The sequence below is a fragment of the Pituophis catenifer genome, unplaced genomic scaffold (assembly GCF_029215685.1).
Source record: "Pituophis catenifer annectens isolate HBS135680 unplaced genomic scaffold, rPitCat1.0.hap2 SCAF_3, whole genome shotgun sequence".
NCBI lineage: Eukaryota > Metazoa > Chordata > Lepidosauria > Squamata > Colubridae > Pituophis > Pituophis catenifer.
This window is the reverse complement of record NW_027256883.1, coordinates 187,838,512-187,857,688: the sequence shown is the minus strand read 5'-3', so window position 1 is coordinate 187,857,688 and position 19,177 is coordinate 187,838,512. Positions and strand designations below refer to the sequence as shown.

The following is a 19,177-nucleotide window of genomic DNA, read 5'->3' as shown; positions in this document are numbered from 1 at the left end:
AAAAAGGCTACAGAACATGTTTTATCTATTATAGATTAAAATGGCTACTCTTCCTGAATGTTTTATCACAATTAAGTTGAATACTTCTCACTTTAGTCAGTTGTAAAAGTAGCGATGTTACAAGAACATAAAGGGACAAGCAAAAGATTATCCACCTATGAACATCCACATTTCTTGCTTAGCACGCATGCAAAAGCAAGCATCTGGATGCATAGGTAAAGAACAAGCCCACTTCTGCCACCGGACCTTTCCATCTCCTTCTGTGGAGGAGGAGGGAGGGCATGAAGTTGCTGCCAAGCTTGCCCATAGCCCTTCTGTGGAGGGGGAAGGGGAGAATTAAGGTTCCAGGGGAGGAAAAGCATGAAGATTCCACCGAGCCCCCGTAGCACTTGTCTGAAGTCTGCTCCAGCTGGCCGGTGCAGAAGGGGATGGGGGAAGGTTCCTGAAGCCCTCCTCCACTCAAGTCTGCGCCTGCTGCTCACAAAATAGGAGAGAGATACAGTCAATTGGAAAACAGGATTTAGGTTTATAGCCTAAATGTGTTGGTAACAAAGCCCAAGAATACCTAAAGATCCATTTAATCTTCCTTTCTCAACCAGACTTCTCTTCTAACCACTACTTAAGCATTAAACAGGAACAGACCTCTGAATGTAGAAGACATCCACTGGAAACGTCCGTCCTTCCACAGTGAGGATCATGCTGGTATCTTTGCTTGGGTCACTGCTCTCATTTTGGTTAAAGAAATCCCTAAATTTCTAAAGTAAGAACAGTAAAATCATCACCAACACCAGCTAAAAGAAGCAAACACTTATCAAATACTGGGAAACCAAGGAGAAATATTTAAGTTTAAAATAAAAACATGTATTTTTTTTTTTTTTTTTGGAACCAAATCCTCACTTCTAGCAGCGCATTTTCAAAATAACATCAAATAATTAATAAAGCATATATATAACTAGCATATTTATCTATATTTCTATATATCTATGTCTCTCTCTTTCTCTAAGATATATATAAATATATATGATCTTGCAATCTTAGTAATATTTTAAATTTTGACCTTGATTTAATAAAACCAATAAATTATCCATTTTTAAAAAAGAAGAACATATATCCAACATTTTTGGTAAATTTAAAAATAACAATTTGCTCATAAAAATGTAAATTTAACAGTTACGATTATAATTAGCCAGAAGCAAATTTATACCTATATATAAATATATGAGATTTAATTTGCATACTTGACACATATTAAATATGCAGTTAAGCTACTTTCTACGTTCTATGTGGACACATAATGTATTATAAAACACAAGCATATAAAATACTAACCATATGAAATACAACTCAAATTTTTCAAATTAGCAGTGTGGCCTGTATTTCTTTTCTAGATTTACTTAGTCCAATAATTAATGTTCTGAAGACATTTACTGTGATTAATAACAGAATTTTATTTACTACTTACATTACTAATGGATAATTATTTTCCATCAATTATCACTGGCAAACAAAAAATGCAGCCTTTTAATTTTTAATGAGTAGGAAAATTAGACAGAACTGAAAGAACATAAAAGCAGCCATTTATTCAATAAGTCACTCACACACGAAGAATCTAATCTATATTAAAGGAAACTAAGATGCCATTTTGCAGGTTTTCTAACGGCTTCTGAAAAGGAATGTCTGTATGTAGTTTAGGCAAGCAGAAGTAACATAACCAAAACCTTTACGCTTTATACAAGATAACCATTGTCAGTTAAATACTTCTGAGGTTAACCATGGCTTTCAGGACTCAGCTAGGAGAAATAAAGTCATCCAAACATTGTTTTTTTTTAACTGAGAAACACAAATCTTAGTATGATGGTCTTCTCATAAAGCTTATTTTCATTACCTGGGCCTGGCATGAGTATATTTCCAATACAAAGATCACTGGGAAATGGATCTTTAAGGCAAGCACTTTTTGTCAACCAAATTTACAGAAGTATGTTGTTGTTGTTTTTAAAAACTAACTATGGAAAGAAGAGTTGTGAGGGCTGGAGGAAGATCTCCATCCTTCTTTTTATTACCAGTGAAGCAGGGAAGGGGGTGGCGAGGAAGAATTCAGACAGTGATGGGAATCACTAGAGATGAATGAATTGCCCCCAAATCAAGATAGCGCGTCTTCTCAAATGACTTTATCAACTGTGAACTAAAGTCCAAATTCAGAACCTATTTTCCAAGTGCATCAAATGATCCATTGATCTTCCTACGACTTAAAACAGTCTCTATTACAAAGTCCGCTGTAAAATAATTGTTTGAACAAAATCACTGCTTTTAAACAATCCACCATTTAGTCTGGCGGGGCTTACACTCACAGCATTATGTTCCCAGAAGACTATGCCTTTGTACCCAAATATATGGATGAAACTCTTACACATTGCATCCTAGAGGACAGATCACAACTAGTATAGATCTATTTCAAGCTATTTAGCTCTCATCAGCTAGCCATACCCTTACTTGGATTCGAATTTGGGCTGCCTGCATGTTAGGCAGTTGTATTAACCTCTGAGTCACAAGTTCTCCTCCCTTCATCAGCTTGACTCATTTCTAATATACTCTTCTGGACAGTCACCTACCTCAGCATCCAGTGTAGCAGATGCTATAATCAAGCGAAGATCTCCTCGTTTTTTCTGAACCTATAGAGAAAAATATTAAAGACTGTTCAGTTGGAATCAAATATCACAAAAATCTAAAATTAACATTGATGAGAAGTACTGGCATACTTTAGATTTACATGTAAATACATATCATAATAATGCAAGGTAATTACAAAATCAGCTTTTGTTCTCATTTTCTCATAGAAGGACCCATTCACCTAAACTTGACGTTAGTTTTAATGCCATAGTTTCTCCTCTTCTGAATGATCAGTTAGGTATCTTAATTTAACCCTAGAAGTATGCAATGTTTATAATAATCGTCATCCTTGATATATCTTGTCAAAAAATTACTAAGCAACATTGCACAGTGAAACAGGATACACTATACTATTTTCTCCCTAGCTCTCATATTCTTGATGCTGGAAAATCACAACAACATACCAGGAGGGAAGTACACATAGTTTTCCAAATACAGAACTATATTCCACAGTATCTCCATTCCCATACTGGGAACAGTAGTTCAGCATCTTATATTAGGGCCACAAATTTCCATTCTTGATGTAGATTGAATATAAGGGCCTTAAAATGGTTGGAATTGATAAGATTGCAGGCCTACAGCAACAAAGTAATTGTAAATATTCGCTTTGTTCCCAACTCAATGGTTGCAAAAAAGAGTTATGAAAAATATAGTCAGAATGCTAACCTTTTTTAATAAGCCGATGGCAATATCTGTATATAAAGTTCTCTCATGAGCTTCATCCAACATGACGACACTAAATAAAAGCCAAGATATATTTTTAAAAAAGATCCCAATTATGAAATGCTCATCACAATATTAAACATGCTTGGTAGCACCAAGTTAACAAATATAATTCATGATTTAATAGCCAGTTATTATGGAAATCATATAACTAAACTGATGTTACACACTTATGACTCCCAAACTTTAAAAACTTCAACAGAGTTACAACAAAACATAATAAATTATACATAAATTCTAAGAAATACAACTTAAAATAATTAATAGAAAGCCAAGTATAACTTATCTAAACCATGACTTTTGTAGAAACTATTCAAGAATTGCAATCTGAAAAACTTTTCTTGGGCTACATCTAGCTATATTATTCCACCAGCAAAAACTGGTTAATTAACCAAATGGATTCTTATTTTCCATCTCAGCTACTAAATAATGTGACCCTTCAAAATATATTTGGAGTACACAGGAGGAGAGAAAAATAGAAGCTGTTCTTCTTATGGGAGTTAACATTTACTTATATAAGAGAATTTTTAATACAAATGAATAAATATGTGGTATGTATTGTAGCAAAACTCAGAAAGACAGTAGGAATGAAAAAAACAAACCGCTTATATAATGATGGCATTCTAACATCTCTTATGATTTGTGTCTATGTTTGTGTGTGTAGAAATAAATGGTAGGTAGACAGAGTGAGTCAGTCAATCAGTTAGTATCATTATAGTATCTGATTTATTGAAATAATAAACAAAACTCTGAATACAAGATTAGTCCCCAAACATGTAGTCTACATTCAATAAAAATAAGAAAATAAAACAATGTAACAAAGAGAGGTAGAAATGAACACAGACAAAGCAAAATATGACCATTAATAATTTAACAATAACCAGTGTGTTTACCTATATCTGGTTAGTAATGGGTCAGCCATCATTTCCCTGACCAGCATTCCATCTGTCAGAAACTGTAATAAACAAACAAAAACCCATCTATGTTTGTTCTGAAACAAGATTCATGGCCCCAAATTGCATCAATTGGTAAGTAATTTCATCTACTTCCATGGGTTCAGAGATTAGTGTGGCTCTTTTATACAAACTAGTAGCATGTTTGCAGAAGACAAGGTATGCCTGGAAGAAACTGAAGGTTTGGAGGACAAACAACATAAAGGAAAAAAGCAATAGTTGAGAATGCTAAATGGAACAAAACATTGTTTTGGCTGCAGTGGGAAAGGACAATTGTTGAATTACAAAAGGTAGTATTTACAGCACATAATCACCTATTTATTTATTTAAATAAATTGGCTGCCTGTCTCTAATGAATAAATCTGATATTTCTTTTAAATCACTGAAATGTGCTTTGGAATATTGGAACAACCCTGGACTCACCTAAGTATGTAGGCCCCACAGGTAGTCCTTAACTTACAACCAGAATTGGGACCAGAATTTCCACTGTAGGTTGTTGCAGTAATAAGTCAAGTCAGACCTGATTTTATGACCATTTTATGGTCATAAACCATCAACATGGTTGTTAAATGAATCAGTCATGAAGCAAGTAATACAGTTGTTAAGTGAATTCAGCTGTCACAATGGGCTTTTTTTAACCAGAAATTCAGGGAAAACTCACATGACTGCAGGGCTCTGCAACCATCCTAAATTCAAGCCAGTTACCAAGGTGCTCAACTGTTATCATGTGACCGTGGGGATGGTGAAGTGGTCATAAGTGTCAATAAAGGTTATTTGGCACTTTTTCCGAGGCTGATGTAACTTAGAACCATCATTAAATAAATTGTCTTAAGTCAAGGACTAACTGTATTTGACTCTGAAAAACATTAGAACCTATTCAAAACTGCTAACCAATATTGATCCTCCGTATTGTCATCCCCAGAATGTACTGTTTTACTTGATCTTGACTGACTCGAAATATTTGTAAATACTTTGAGGACAGAAGCATTTTGCCCAAATATATATATACCTTAATTCTTGTAGCTTGTGGGTCAGTACAATCATCAAATCGAATGCAATATCCAACTTCATGGCCCAGCAAGGCACCCCTCTCTTCAGCTACCCGCTCTGCAATCTAGGAGAAAGAATAACATGAATATTGCAAATAATAAACACATTTGATTTGTGAATATATTGTTTGCTTATCTTGCACAACTAGGGAAAAATAATTTTAAAAATTAGTGAAGTAAAATTGGTTAACTTGAGCTAATTCTCTTGGATCATTATGTAGTAGTTAGTTAAGTATAACCAATCTTTATATGGCAAGGCCCAGTTTCATTAATAAATACTGGCAATGCAATTATTCTGCTTCTACAAGGATGAAGAAAAATAAAGTAAAATCTTCTGTGCTTAAAGACTGCACTAGCACTTCAACACAAGAAAGCTGGTTCTCCAAAATTTTCTTTCACCAAAAAACTGCCAGACTTGCAGCGATTTCCCCTTCATCATCAGAAATGTATTATTTGATGGCGGCCCTCCAGCTGTAAAATGCTCTCACTATTAAAGAGGTGTACCTCCTGCCAAAAAGATTGTGTAATAGAAGCACCAGGCATATTTTTGGATCCAAATTAAGACTATAAAAAGGAAACTTCAATTTAAGAAATGACACTGTCTGCTCCGTGTTTCTGTATGAAAAGGCACCAAAGAGAGGAATTATTTGTTGGCATTCATTAGCTTTTTAAAGAGATGACATTATGGGGAAAAAATGATTTGACACTCAATTAATTAAAGTATTTGACCCATTGTTTTAAAGCTTTCTTATGGCTGTTTCTCCTGTCACAGTTTTGTGTCTTCAAGACTATTTTACAATATTCCATCAGGGAACAGTTCATTCTAATAATAAATTTCAATTAGTTACAAAGCTAAATAAACAAAAGCATAATCTGTATTCACTAATATTTGCTGCACCAAAAATAGAAATGTCCAAGTGCATTTCACACTTGTTCTTCAAAATGGGCCATGTGATAAATCTCAACAACCTTCAAATGAACCATGGCTAAACCCATGCATAAACACGAAGCTAAAATGACACATTTCAATATTTATGCAATACTACATTTTAATAAATATAGAAAATCTTTCAAACACAATGCCTATAATTCAGGACAAATATAGCAAACTTTTCACAAAGTTCCAAAATTGTTAAGTATTTTGTGTAGTACATTTCATGCCCTTCAAGTAAATGTGGCTATGAGATCAAAGCAACTATTTAGCACTAATTACTAATTTTCCTAATTTTACAGATTAAACTGGTCCTTATCACTCTGGGGAGTCAACAGAGTAAATGGATGAAATCTTAGGAACATCAAATCTTGCATGCATTTGGCATTCTCACAGGGTGGTGACTATTTTTAATTTTTTTTTTTTTTTTAAAGAAATTAATACATGAACTAATTTGCAAATCATGCAGCAGAACCCAGGAATGAAATTCCAGCTCCAAGCATAGTCTGAGCATTCTGCTATTGGGACAGTACACTGAATACAACCCTTTTCTAAAGGTGAAAATGAAGTAGTATAGAACACCTTTCCTATAAGTAACATTTGTTATTGTAATCATCCTCTTCTATTATAAGCAGCAGGAGAAAATAGAACTAATGGCTGCTTTAAACTTCCTCCCTGGTCAAAAAGGATGTTTCACATCCATAAGACCAACTGATAATGCCTCAGGTTTAATCACTGATATATTCCCAACATCAAACTTTATTAATATGGAAAGTACTCAACTTGGGAAGTAGAAAGGGAGTTCCAATGTCAGTCTCCCTCTAAATTTAGAATCAAAATGGATTAATCTTATCAGAAAGAAAGAACCCTCTTGGAGACATAGTTTTTGGCAGTGTCCAAAGAAATATAAAACTAAGGAAAATCAATTTATCTTGTATACTATTTTATTCCGTTAAATGGCAATCTTTTATTGAAACCAAGATGGCTTTCAAATCAATTTAATATATTTAATAAAATATCAAATATCTCATTAAACATGTATAAGCACTTTAGCATTCCCAAAATAGCTCTTTGGATCTAACTTATCCACTACAAGATCCGTTTGCGCCCTGTGTCAAAAAGTCTCAATCCATGCAATGAATTATAATGAAATATACTGGTTAGTCTAAATGCACTGTCAAAGATTTTGCAGATTTTTACCTGTCTGCTGTATAGGTAGAGTTATACAAAATAGATTGCTTTGGATAGTCCATGCCTGATCCCAAAGTGTACTTTTCAGGTGTTTGGGTCTGTATATGGCATGAAGCAGAACTGTTTTGTTTCATGTATAAACAGAGAGGTGATTATTCTGGACAGAAATGGTTTGGGGGACTACAGGAACAGTAGGAAAAAGCAAATGAAATTGGTTTTTGTTTATGATGGCATGAATGGACATCAGCAGCAGTCACTGAGAGGAGGCAGGAGAATTGCTGAGAAATGGGGAACAGATCCGCATACAGGATAAGCAGAAGAGATTGTAAGAGAGAACAATGGGCACCAGGTGGCTCTACCTGTCCCATAAATTCCTTCAGAATTTTTTGTCTTGTAGCGTATGGGTCTCTGCCAAAGCACATAATCAAGTCTATTTTTCTCCACATTATGAAGGCATGATGTTTTTTTTCCAGGACAAGGAAATTGTTAACAAAACCTTTATTCAATTGTGAAAAGCATCAGAGTGTGCTGCTAATATGCACAGGTCCCAACTGCAAATTACTGCCCTCACATCAAATAAAAAATAAAAGAAAATATACATTCTAAGATATTATTGCAAAAATTTTCAATGAAAACCTGTGGAAAGTATTTGCACCTTTATTAGTGTCTCATAGATATTAACAAATGTCAATAATAAGGCTTAGGGCCTGGTTATTTACGGGACCGCCTACTACCACCAATAGCCTCCCACCGACCAGTACGCTCTCATAGAGAGGGACTCCTCCGGGTGCCGTCAGCCAAACAGTGTTGACTGGCGGCCCCTAGGGGGAGAGCCTTCTCTGTGGGGGCACCTACCATCTGGAATGAGCTCCCCCCGGAGATACGGAGGATCCCGGATCTGCGCTCCTTCCGCCGTGCTGTGAAGACCTTTTTATTCCATCAAGCGGGCTTGGCCTGATCTCTTCCCTTTTTAAATATGTAAATTTTAATCTGTTTTTAAATTATTGGGGTATTTTAATTTGTCTGGGCCAAAAAGTTAAATTTGATTTTATCGGGTTTTTAAATTTTGTGTATTTATGTATTTTATTGTTGGCTGTTCACCGCCCTGAGTCCTTCGGGAGTAGGGCGGTATACAAATCAAATAAATAATAATAATAAAAAAAAAAATGCTTAATGTATTTGCAAATACTTTTTGACAGACTTTACACATTTGAGTAAAATATCTAACAGTCTGTAAAAATAATATAGAGAGAAATCTCAGAATTTGGAATCCAGGCCACTCACTGAAATACAGGCAACTCTCCGAGGTTGTGTTACTCCCACTATCCGGCCTTCAGCAGTCCACCCAGCTTCTGTTAGATACTGTCATGGAAAAAAATATTTATTAGAACTGATGTATAAATTTATATTAATCTTGGTTTTTAATTACTTTTCATTCCTCCTCATTTTCCGTCCATTTCTGTTTTCCTGCAAATAGACTTTCTCACTGGGAAAAAAAAATTGTAGATCTAATTCAATGCAGAGGTAGTCCTTGAGTTGCGACAGCGATTGGGATTGCCATAATTAAGCAATGCAATCATAAAGTGTAATGTCATGTGATCACATTACTTAGTGACAACCCTCCTGCCAGTCCTGGCTGCCACTGTAACTTCAAGATCCATGAGTCATTAAGCATGAAGTGGTGGCAGTCCGGGTAAGGAGAGCAAAGGCGCCATCTGGAAGTCTGGTAGATTCTGGAAAGTCCAACACAGGTTGTGCACAAGTGTAGGATGGCCAAGGGTGCGGTGCTCCCTTATGCTTCAAACATAAGGGGTGTCAAACTCAAGGCCCACGGGGCCGCCCTGGAAACAGCAAAGGACCAGCCTGCAGTGCCTCTTCCAGTGAAAATGGAGCTCGACAAAAGAGAAAAGGAGAGGGCTCCTCCCGAGCTCCGTTTTCACTGGCAGAGTGCTCGGGCCGCCCCAGGTGCCTCTGGGCTCCATTTTTGCTGGCAGAGGGCTGCAGGAGGCCGTTGCAGCTGAAAACAGAGCCTCTCACAAGCTCTGTTTTCACTGGCAGAGTACAAAACTACTAGCAAAAGTAGCATTTGATCACACGAGTGACATCAAGCTGGCCATGCCCATCCTGGCTACACCCACCCCGGCTCCCCCAGGTCAAACACAACCCTGATGCAGTCGTCAATGAAATTGAGTTCGACACTCCTGGGATAGAAGCCGTGGTGAAATCTTCCACCGGTCGCCACCAGTTCACTGCCCGCGCATGCATGGTATGTGGCAGATGCACACACGCATGCACAGTGGGCACCAAATGTTCGCATGGAAACAGGAGCCGTTTGAAGGTAAGTAGAACAGTGAGGGGGGAACAGCTGTGTCACGTGATTTAGATTCGCTAGAAAGCAAGATTTCCTGCTTTCTAGTGAATATAAATCGTGCGGCACAGCTGATCGTCGGAAATACTGGTTCGGACCAACCAGCAGCTTTTTTTTTACTACCAGTTCGCTGAACTAGTCGATTTTATCACTACCAGTTCACCCAAACCAGTATGAACCAGTAGGATTTCACCACTGGATAGGACAACTTATTGGAGTACCTTGTGACCTTCAGCTTTCCCATTGACTTTGCTTATAGGAAACCAGCACAGAAAAATGCATTACAATTCTTAAATTATCAAGAAAATATTTAATAAATATCAAAAAAATGTGTAATCCATTTTCTCACTTTATCAATTAAGTAAGTTGGACAGTTACTATCTATCAGATTAATATATTTGAAAGGGTTTGGATCTATATTTTGGTTTCTATAAATGGAATGTGTCCCAACCAAAAAATTAATCTAGAGGAACGTTTCTGGAGGCTAAAGACAGAAAGATATTTTTTTATAGTCTTTCTCTTCAACTCTTTGAAAATCTGTCCTAGAAAGTTGAAGGTTCTTCTGGAATTTTATGAAAGGTGTTACTGATGGTTACAGAGAGAAAGGGAACTAGTAGCAAATCATTTCTGTTCCCATTTTCCAGAAAGTCTTGAACAGAGCTCATCTTAGAGTGCGCTTTAGTGGCAAGAACAAATTCTAGACATAAATTAGTTATAGTGAGATATAATAGCAAAGAATTAGTGCTAATGTGAAAATTGTAAAATATTTTCATTAGATCAATAATTATCCAGAAAAAGTATGAATTAATTAACCATGGAGTTAAATTTGCAAACATTAATTTGAAAGTGAAGAATATTTTTTAATATGCTCTTCTGCTACAAATAGCTGGCTTCAACTCCAATAAAGAAGGTAGATCCATGTTCTAGTTAATCCAACTGGACCATTTGGAGAATTAGATATGATTACTTAGAATAATTAACTCCAGCAGGCCTACCAATTCAATGACTTCTGCTCAGCATTCATGAATTACAAACTAGCCATGGTTATGAAGGCTATGACAAACAAGCAGGAAAAACAATTGTAAGTGATACACATATGCTTATTATCAAAGGACATTACAAGTCGTCCTTGAATTACGACAGCCACTGGGGCCAGAATTTCCATCACTAAGCAATGTGGTCATAGAGTAAAATTTCACATGATCGCATTGCTTAGTGACAGAAACTTGGTTCGCTAACCAAATCCATCCTTTTGCTAGACAAGAACCTAACACAATACAAGTCACTCCTGGCTTGGTCTCTCCCAACCTCAAGCCTTGGTAAGGTAAAGGACTGTCTCGTCTTCAACTCCCCCTACCGACCTATCCCCCCATCCCATTTCTGCCCTTTTAACCACCTTGTACTCCATCATCTAGGCCAAGGCCATCATCTTGGTGCCCCATTATCCCACCAGCCTTGCCACCCTGTGCTTACTGGCCCTATAATGGCAAAGAGAGCTTTGCTGGCCCTTGCTGACCTCCGCCATGTTATTCCATCCACTGCAGATGAATCACGTTGCATGTCCTTGTCCAAATTGTATGCCCGCTTCTTGTGAACAGTGACATGGCCAGCGAATGCAGGACAGAAAGGCCAGCAGGAGAGCAAGGCCAGTAAGCACAGAATAGCAAAGGCAGTAAGCACAAGGCAAAAAAAGCTAGCCTATCTAGCACAAAGTCGCAAGGATGGCAGGAACAGCAGGGCCAGCCAGGGGGCATAGGCCAGCAACGCTAGAAGAGCATAGGACAGACTAAAGGACAGAGACAGTGACATATCCATCCATGGCAAATGATTGATTACCAGGTCAAGTATTCCATTAATAAACAAATAAATGCAGATTATTAGTACTCACTTGGGGAATCTGAGTGCTTTTCCCACATCCTGTTTCTCCAACAATCACTAATGTCTGATAGTTTTCTACCAGATAGAGGATATGATTTCTAAGCTGGAAGAGAAATAGATATTCAGACATGGATTAAAGTACTTCATAAAAGAAATTTCAATAAAGGGGTAAGGATGCAATCCATTCTGTGATGACACTATGGGAATATTTAGGTAGAATGCTTTATCTCATATACTCTTAAACAAACCATAAAACAGATTTATTTGTACTATATATAATTTACTTTAAAAGGCTACAGTAACAATAAAATATATAAAATAATATAACACAATGACACAAAGAGGCACATAATCTTTACCAAACAAGTTACAATCTAACACAGAATTCTTATATCCATTCAATTGCAATTCAACTCATGTTTACAGCAGCAGTGAATAGCGGCAGGCTTGTATTGCTGTCACAGTGTTCCCAAACATTGAGATAGGAAAAATAATTCTGTCACAGCATAATGTGACCTACATATGTTAAAAATACATTTTCTATTTTGCAAAAATCAGTTTAAAATATGAGAAGGTAGAGCATGCCTAAATGGCAATGCTTGCAATTCTGCAGTTCAAAGTAATAAAAGGAATTCATACCTTAAAAACAGGCAGCTTTTGCCTCTGTTGCTCAATAGAAAGGGAAATAAAGGGATTATAGATGACCGAAACACTTGAACTTTCAGCAGCATTCTGTCTTTCCTCTGAGAGGCTGACACCTGGTCCTTCTGTGCCTACATACCCAAGCAAACAAATTATTATTAATCTGATGTTAATTTTTACAAAAATACAAAGGTAAAGAAATGTTTTTGTTCATAATTTTACTTGTAATTTAACATAGTACATTTAAGAGAGAATTAGTCCTCGCAAATTCAGAGCTTTTCAGTTTAGTATTTTAAAAGATTTAAAAAAAAAAATCAACTTGCTGGCATACCATGTCAATATCAGATGAGGACAGACTGTTCCTCAGTTATATACCACATTTTTTCGGACTATAAGACGCACCGGAGTATAAGACGGACCTTAGTTTTTGGGGAGGAAAATAAGAAACAAGCTGATTGGGGGTGGATTGGCCTCCCGGAATACCCCCAATCAGCTGTTCCCAGAGGTAAACTTTAGCAACAGGTTTGTTGGTTGTGAACTCTGCGCCTTGCTTTTTTTTCAGCCTCTGAAACCTCCGTTTCAGAGGCTATTTTTCAGTCTCTCAAACGGAGGTTTCAGAGGCTGGGCGGGCTATATTCAGACTATAAGACGCATCCAGATTTTCACCCTCTTTTTGGGATTATAAAGGTGTGTCTTATACTCCAAAAAATATCATATCTTTCAATTGTCTCCAAGGTGAATTTTCTAATTCACTGTGTATAAGGCAGGTTTTTTTTAATAATGGTTCAGAAATTACAACAAGAGCTACCATTACTGGTAGAAGACTGAAATATATGCATTTCTATGATACTACCGTAGATACCTTGATTATGAGGAATTAAAATGCTGGATTTTAAAAACCTAAACAGTTTAAGCTTCTGACAAAGTCCTGGTTGTGCTTTTGGATGTCCTCTGTTGTGAGTGAGATTGGACATAGTGTCTCCATGCTTGCCCTACATGACCTCTTGCTGACTTTCGATATTGTTGACCATTTGAATCAGCTCAGAGAGTTGGAGTTTACATGGCATGTTTTTGCACTGGTTCACTTCCTTCATTCAAGGTCATTTCAAGTTGGTTGTGATTGGGAAAGAGAGATCTCACCATTGGCCCCTACAATGTGGGGTGTCACAGGGTTTGGTGCTTTCTCTTCTCCTTTCCAGAATCTACATGAGGCTACTGGCTGACCTCATCCATTGCATGAAGTGAGGTGTCGTCACTGACGATACTCAATTATATATTTCCCTCCCTGGTAAATATCTCATCCCAGTTCCTGAAGGTTGTGAGAGTCTGGATGGGGAACAACAGAGTTCAGGTGAACCTTGGCAAAACTGAACAGTTTTCATTTTGGGGACCCACTGATTCCAGGATGATACCATCTTTCATGCTGAATGATTTCATGCTGAATCATACCATCTAAGTTTCTGAACTACCAGAAACTTAGATGGTACAGAACGCACTTGCACTGCAGTTATGTACAGTGGGGCAAAAAAGTATTTAGTCAGCCACCAATTGTGCAAGTTCTCCCACTTAAAAAGATGAGAGAGGCCTGTAATTGACATCATAGGTAGACCTCAACTATGAGAGACAAAATGAGAAAACAAATCCAGACATTGTCTGATTTGGAAAGAATTTATTTGCAAATTATGGTGGAAAATAAGTATTTGGTCACCTACAAACAAGCAAGATGTCTGGCTCTCACAGACCTGTAACTTCTTCTTTAAGAGGCTCCTTTGTCCTCCACTCATTACCTGTATTAATGGCACCTGTTTGAACTTGTTATTAGTATAAAAGACACCTGTCCACAACCTCAAACAGTCACACTCCAAACACCCACTATGGTGAAGACCAAACAGCTGTTGAAGGACACCAGAAACAAAATTGTAGACCTGCACCAGGCTGGGAAGACTGAATCTACAATAGGCAAGCAGCTTGGTGTGAAGAAATCAACTGTGGGAGCAATAATTAGGAAATGGAAGACATACAAGACCACTGATAATCTCCCTCGATGTCACGCAAGATCTCACCCCGTGGGGTCAAAATGATCACAAGAACGGTGAGCAAAAATCCCAGAACCACACGGGGGGACCTAATGAATGATCTGCAGAGAGCTGGGACCAACTTAACAAAGGCTACCATCAGTAACACACTACGCCGCCAGGGACTCAGATCCTGCAGTGCCAGACATGTCCCCCTGCTTAAGCCAGTACATGTCCGGGCCCATCTGAAGTTTGCTAGAAAGCATTTGGATGATCCAGAAGAGGATTGGGAGAATGTCATATGGTCAGATGAAACCAAAGTAGAACTGTTTGGTAGAAACACAACGCGTCATGTTTGGAGGAGAGAGAATGCTGAGTTGCATCCAAAGAACACCATACCTACTGTGAAGCATGGGGGTGGCAACATCATGCTTTGGGGCTGTTTCTCTGCAAAGGGACCAGGACGACTGATCCGTGTACAGGAAAGAATGAATGGGGCCATGTATCGTGAGATTTTGAGTGCAAACCTCCTTCCATCAGCAAGGAAATTGAAGATGAAACGTGGCTGGGTCTTTCAGCATGACAATGATCCCAAACACACCGCCCGGGCAACAAAGGAGTGGCTTCGTAAGAAGAATTTCAAGGTCCTGGAGTGGCCTAGCCAGTCTCCAGATCTCAACCCCATAGAAAACCTTTGGAGGGAGCTGAAAGTCCGTGTTGCCCAGTGACAGCCCCAAAACATCACTGCTCTAGAGGAGATCTGCATGGAGGAATGGGCCAACATACCAGCAACAGTGTGTGCCAACCTTGTGAAGACTTACAGAAAACGTTTGACCTCTGTCATTGCCAACAAAGGATATATAACAAAGTATTGAGATGACCTTTTGATATTGACCAAATACTTATTTTCCACCATAATTTGCAAATAAATTCTTTCCAAATCAGACAATGTGATTGTCTGGATTTGTTTTCTCATTTTGTCTCTCATACTTGAGGTCTACCTATGATGTCAATTACAGGCCTCTCTCATCTTTTTAAGTGGGAGAACTTGCACAATTGGTGGCTGACTAAATACTTTTTTGCCCCAATGTATGCTTCTAGGGCAGCACATATTACATTTCTGCTTCATGGGCTGTTTTGGTTCCTAGTTTGCTTTTGAGTCCAATTTAAGGTGCTGGTGCTGGTTTTAACCTTTAAAGCTATTCATGACTGGATTATCTGAAAAGCTGTTTCTGTCCAGTTATATTACTTGCCCTATCGCAGAAAAGGCATACTACGGGCACCATCAGCTAGGGATCTGTTTGATGAATCCTAAGAGATGGGCCTTCCTCTATTGTGGCATCTGCCTTAAGGAACATTATTTCCCCTAAAATTAGAATGGCCCTTTTTGACTTTTTGTTAAAGTCCTTCAATACCCGGTTATGCTTCCAGGTCTGGGGCTCCCAGGAGATTGAAGTTCTGATGGCTCCATTGCTGAGGGAACTATTTTTATCCTCCCTTCACCCAGTGTTAGTTTTATTTTTATGCTATTTATTACTGCAACTTCCAAGAATACATATAAATCTACTTTCTCTGTTCTGCTGAATTAGCCATGTCATTTTCAAGGCTCGGACAGCTGCTTTGGAAGGTGCTCCTGATTGTCTCTGCATGCTTTGAGTGAAGTGATTGTGAATGTATATTGCAATGTACTGTTTTCTGCATGTAAGGGATCTCTTTTCAAAACCACATAATCTTACTAGATAGTTATTTTATATTCTTTTAATTGTATTCCTTAATTGCAGTGTTTTAGATACACATACATAATAAATAATTTTGTTGATTTTGATCATGATTTCTGAATATGAAACTTTTACTGTACATTAATTGTACTGAATATAGATCTATTAGCAGTAATTACATGAGCATTTATTCAAAATAAATTTCTACTTTAGGTCTTATTTCTATATGAAATGAACATGGGTTATGCAACCTGTCTCACTGAACTCAGAAGTGTTTGAATTCAAACACTTGTAACAAACAACTGACCTAAGTACACCCACAGCAACTGACAATTGCATGTGTTAAATCATACAACAGATACAAATAGGTTAAAAAATATGAATTTATTTATTTATTTATTTGTTCTTATTTCTATACCGCCCTTCTCCAAATAGGACTCAGGGCGGTGAACAGCCAAAGTAAAAGACAATACATACAAAATTTAAAAGCAGTTTAAAATAATTAAATATTTTGGCCGTAAATTAAAACAACCCAATTTAAAATCAATTTAAAATTTAACTCAAACCAGAATATAGGTTGTCTTCAACTTACGGTCACAATTGAGCCCAAAATTTATCTTGCTAAACAAGACAGTTAAGTGAGTTTTGCCCCGTTTTACAATGTTTTGTAATGGAAGTCCATTATTTTGTAAAAACAGTTTTACAACCTATCTTGACACAGTTAAATGAATCAAGTGCAGTTGTTAAGTCAGTAATATGGTTGTTACGTGAATCTGGCTTCCCCATGGATTTTGCTTGTCAGAAAATCACACAAGGTGATCATATGAACCTGGGACAACCATCATAAATATGAACCGGTTGCCAAAAGTTTGTTTTTTGATCACATGATCATGGGGATGGTGCAAAATGTCTGTTTTTTCAGTGCCATTATGACTTTTAACGGTCACTAAATGAATGGTTGTAAGTCAAGGATCACATGTATATGTAAGCTGCAGTGGGTTCTTCAGTTTACAAGAGGAAAAAAATTATTCCAATTTGATTACATAATTAATTGCTGTTCTTATGATCCATCAAATCAACCTTGACTCCTGCTGACTCAGGAACAAGTCCATGCACTTTCCTTGGCAATATTTTTAGAAGTGGTTTGCCTTTGCCTTCTTCCTACAGCTGAGAAAGAGTAACTAGTCCAAACTCATCTAGCTGGTTTTGGTGCTTAAGGCAGGCCTAGAACTCCTGGTCTCAGAGTTGCTAGCCTGGTGACTGTACCTCAAATTGGCTCACGTACCATAAACAGCATATTACAATTTTAAGATACTATCAGCAATATCAAGCAGCATGCATATGCACATCTTCACATGTTGCAATTCAAAAAGCTGCTATAAATTCAGGTTTGCCAAAATTTATCATTAGCTACAATTTATACCATATAAATGCTTTCTTAATTGTATAATGTGTATGCATTGCTATCAATTCATGTAATAGCTTGCCCAGAAACCATATTATTTCAGTCTGAACACATCTCAAAGTAACAGATTTGGAAAAGTTTCTTTAACATGTCATGGCTGTTTTCAAAATTATGCAGCACAGAAAAGAACTTAATTTATACATTGCACTATGCCAAAAAAATTAGTTGGTTTTGCTCTATATGTTATGTAAACCCGATACTATAGGGGTTACATTAACTATGTTTTAAATATGAGTTTATTCAACAAACACATGATTAAATAAGGAATTTTTCACCTTGGGGGAATTTCTAAATTATCCATTGTGTGTTGTGTTGACCTGGCTCTAAAGAATTTTACCAATAAACTATTGTGGACATTAGGGGTATTGGGGTTTATGATCATCACTAAGTAGATGAAAGAACTGGAATGAATCTAACTTTAAAAACATTGAGAAGAGAGCTATGTAGTCATGTGCTTTCTCTTCGACAATCTGCACTTTATTTTATTTGTACTTCAAAAATTTGTAGCCTGTTTCTAAATTTTGATTTTTTGTATATGATTTACTATCTACATATAAAGAACAAAGTGCATATAACTATCATGGTCATACTAAATAGCACCCATCAAAACTGACCACTAATTGTATGTAAGTAGTTATTTAAAAATTGTATATTAAATTAAATAGAACTTTCTTGCAAGTATATATTCATAGAATTATTCAAAAACATTTAGCTTCAAAGATCATATTACAAATTGGCGGCCATCAGGGGTTTTTTTTCTCTACCCTTCAATAACTTTAAAGGATGCAGGGATAAAATGGGTTAATGGAAATGTGAGGAAAAGTTAGGTTGTATGTAGAACAATACAGAATTATCAAATTGTTATAGATTTTTCCTAGAAGAAAATGTATCAAACTTTGGAATCTATTCAAAATCATTGTTAAAAAGGCTACAAATACTACTGTTAAAATCTGGATATACAGTAGAAGGACCACTGTATTTATGTTTTTCTAGAAATCAAGAGAGATCAGTTCATGGGCAAATTATTTTTTTCACTGAAATATAAATTATTAATAATCTCAGAAAGAAGTCACTATTATATTAATAAATCAGTGAAAAGTAATCAAAGAATAAATCTTCCTTAGAACCCAAAGGTGTGAATGACTACAGCATTAAGAAATGTGTTCCACTGAACACAATGGCAGTAATAGTTCAGCAAGGATATATATATACAGAATATTAAAAACTTTGTTGTCAGTTTTTGTGGCATTAAGGTGCAGGCAAAGTTCTCTAAATTCCACATACTCTTTTGTAACTGCAAATACCAGAAACAATCTATATACATACACAAATAATTATATAAGGCTCCATGTTTAAAAGTGAGCAGTAATTTAATTTAAATATTAATAGCTCTATAAAATTTTCAGCATTGGAAAACTGTCTTCTAATTATCCTTCATGCCAGAAAAATCACAAAATGCAAATAGATAAAAGCTACCATGTATATTGCTTAGCACTGCAGAAGATCCTGTTATCACAGCATTTGACTGCCATTGCATTTACATATAATGAGCTAGCAAGAACAGCATCTAATTCCAC

The 19,177-nt window shown here is 36.7% G+C and overlaps 1 protein-coding gene across 2 annotated transcripts in view; it reads right to left on the bottom strand.

The window, feature by feature from the left end:
• The window catches only part of DHX35 (DEAH-box helicase 35), a 36,318-nt gene that overhangs the window by 16,143 nt on the left and 998 nt on the right, over positions 1-19,177 (bottom strand). For both annotated transcript variants that reach the window (XM_070939977.1, XM_070939978.1), the window contains exons 2-9: positions 12,400-12,533; positions 11,771-11,863; positions 8,799-8,876; positions 5,353-5,457; positions 4,284-4,345; positions 3,334-3,403; positions 2,610-2,669; positions 643-755 (exon numbers count right to left, since the gene is read on the bottom strand). In XM_070939977.1, coding sequence (XP_070796078.1) covers positions 643-755; positions 2,610-2,669; positions 3,334-3,403; positions 4,284-4,345; positions 5,353-5,457; positions 8,799-8,876; positions 11,771-11,863; positions 12,400-12,533 — 715 coding nt within the window. The remainder of the gene's footprint in view (positions 1-642; positions 756-2,609; positions 2,670-3,333; positions 3,404-4,283; positions 4,346-5,352; positions 5,458-8,798; positions 8,877-11,770; positions 11,864-12,399; positions 12,534-19,177) is intronic.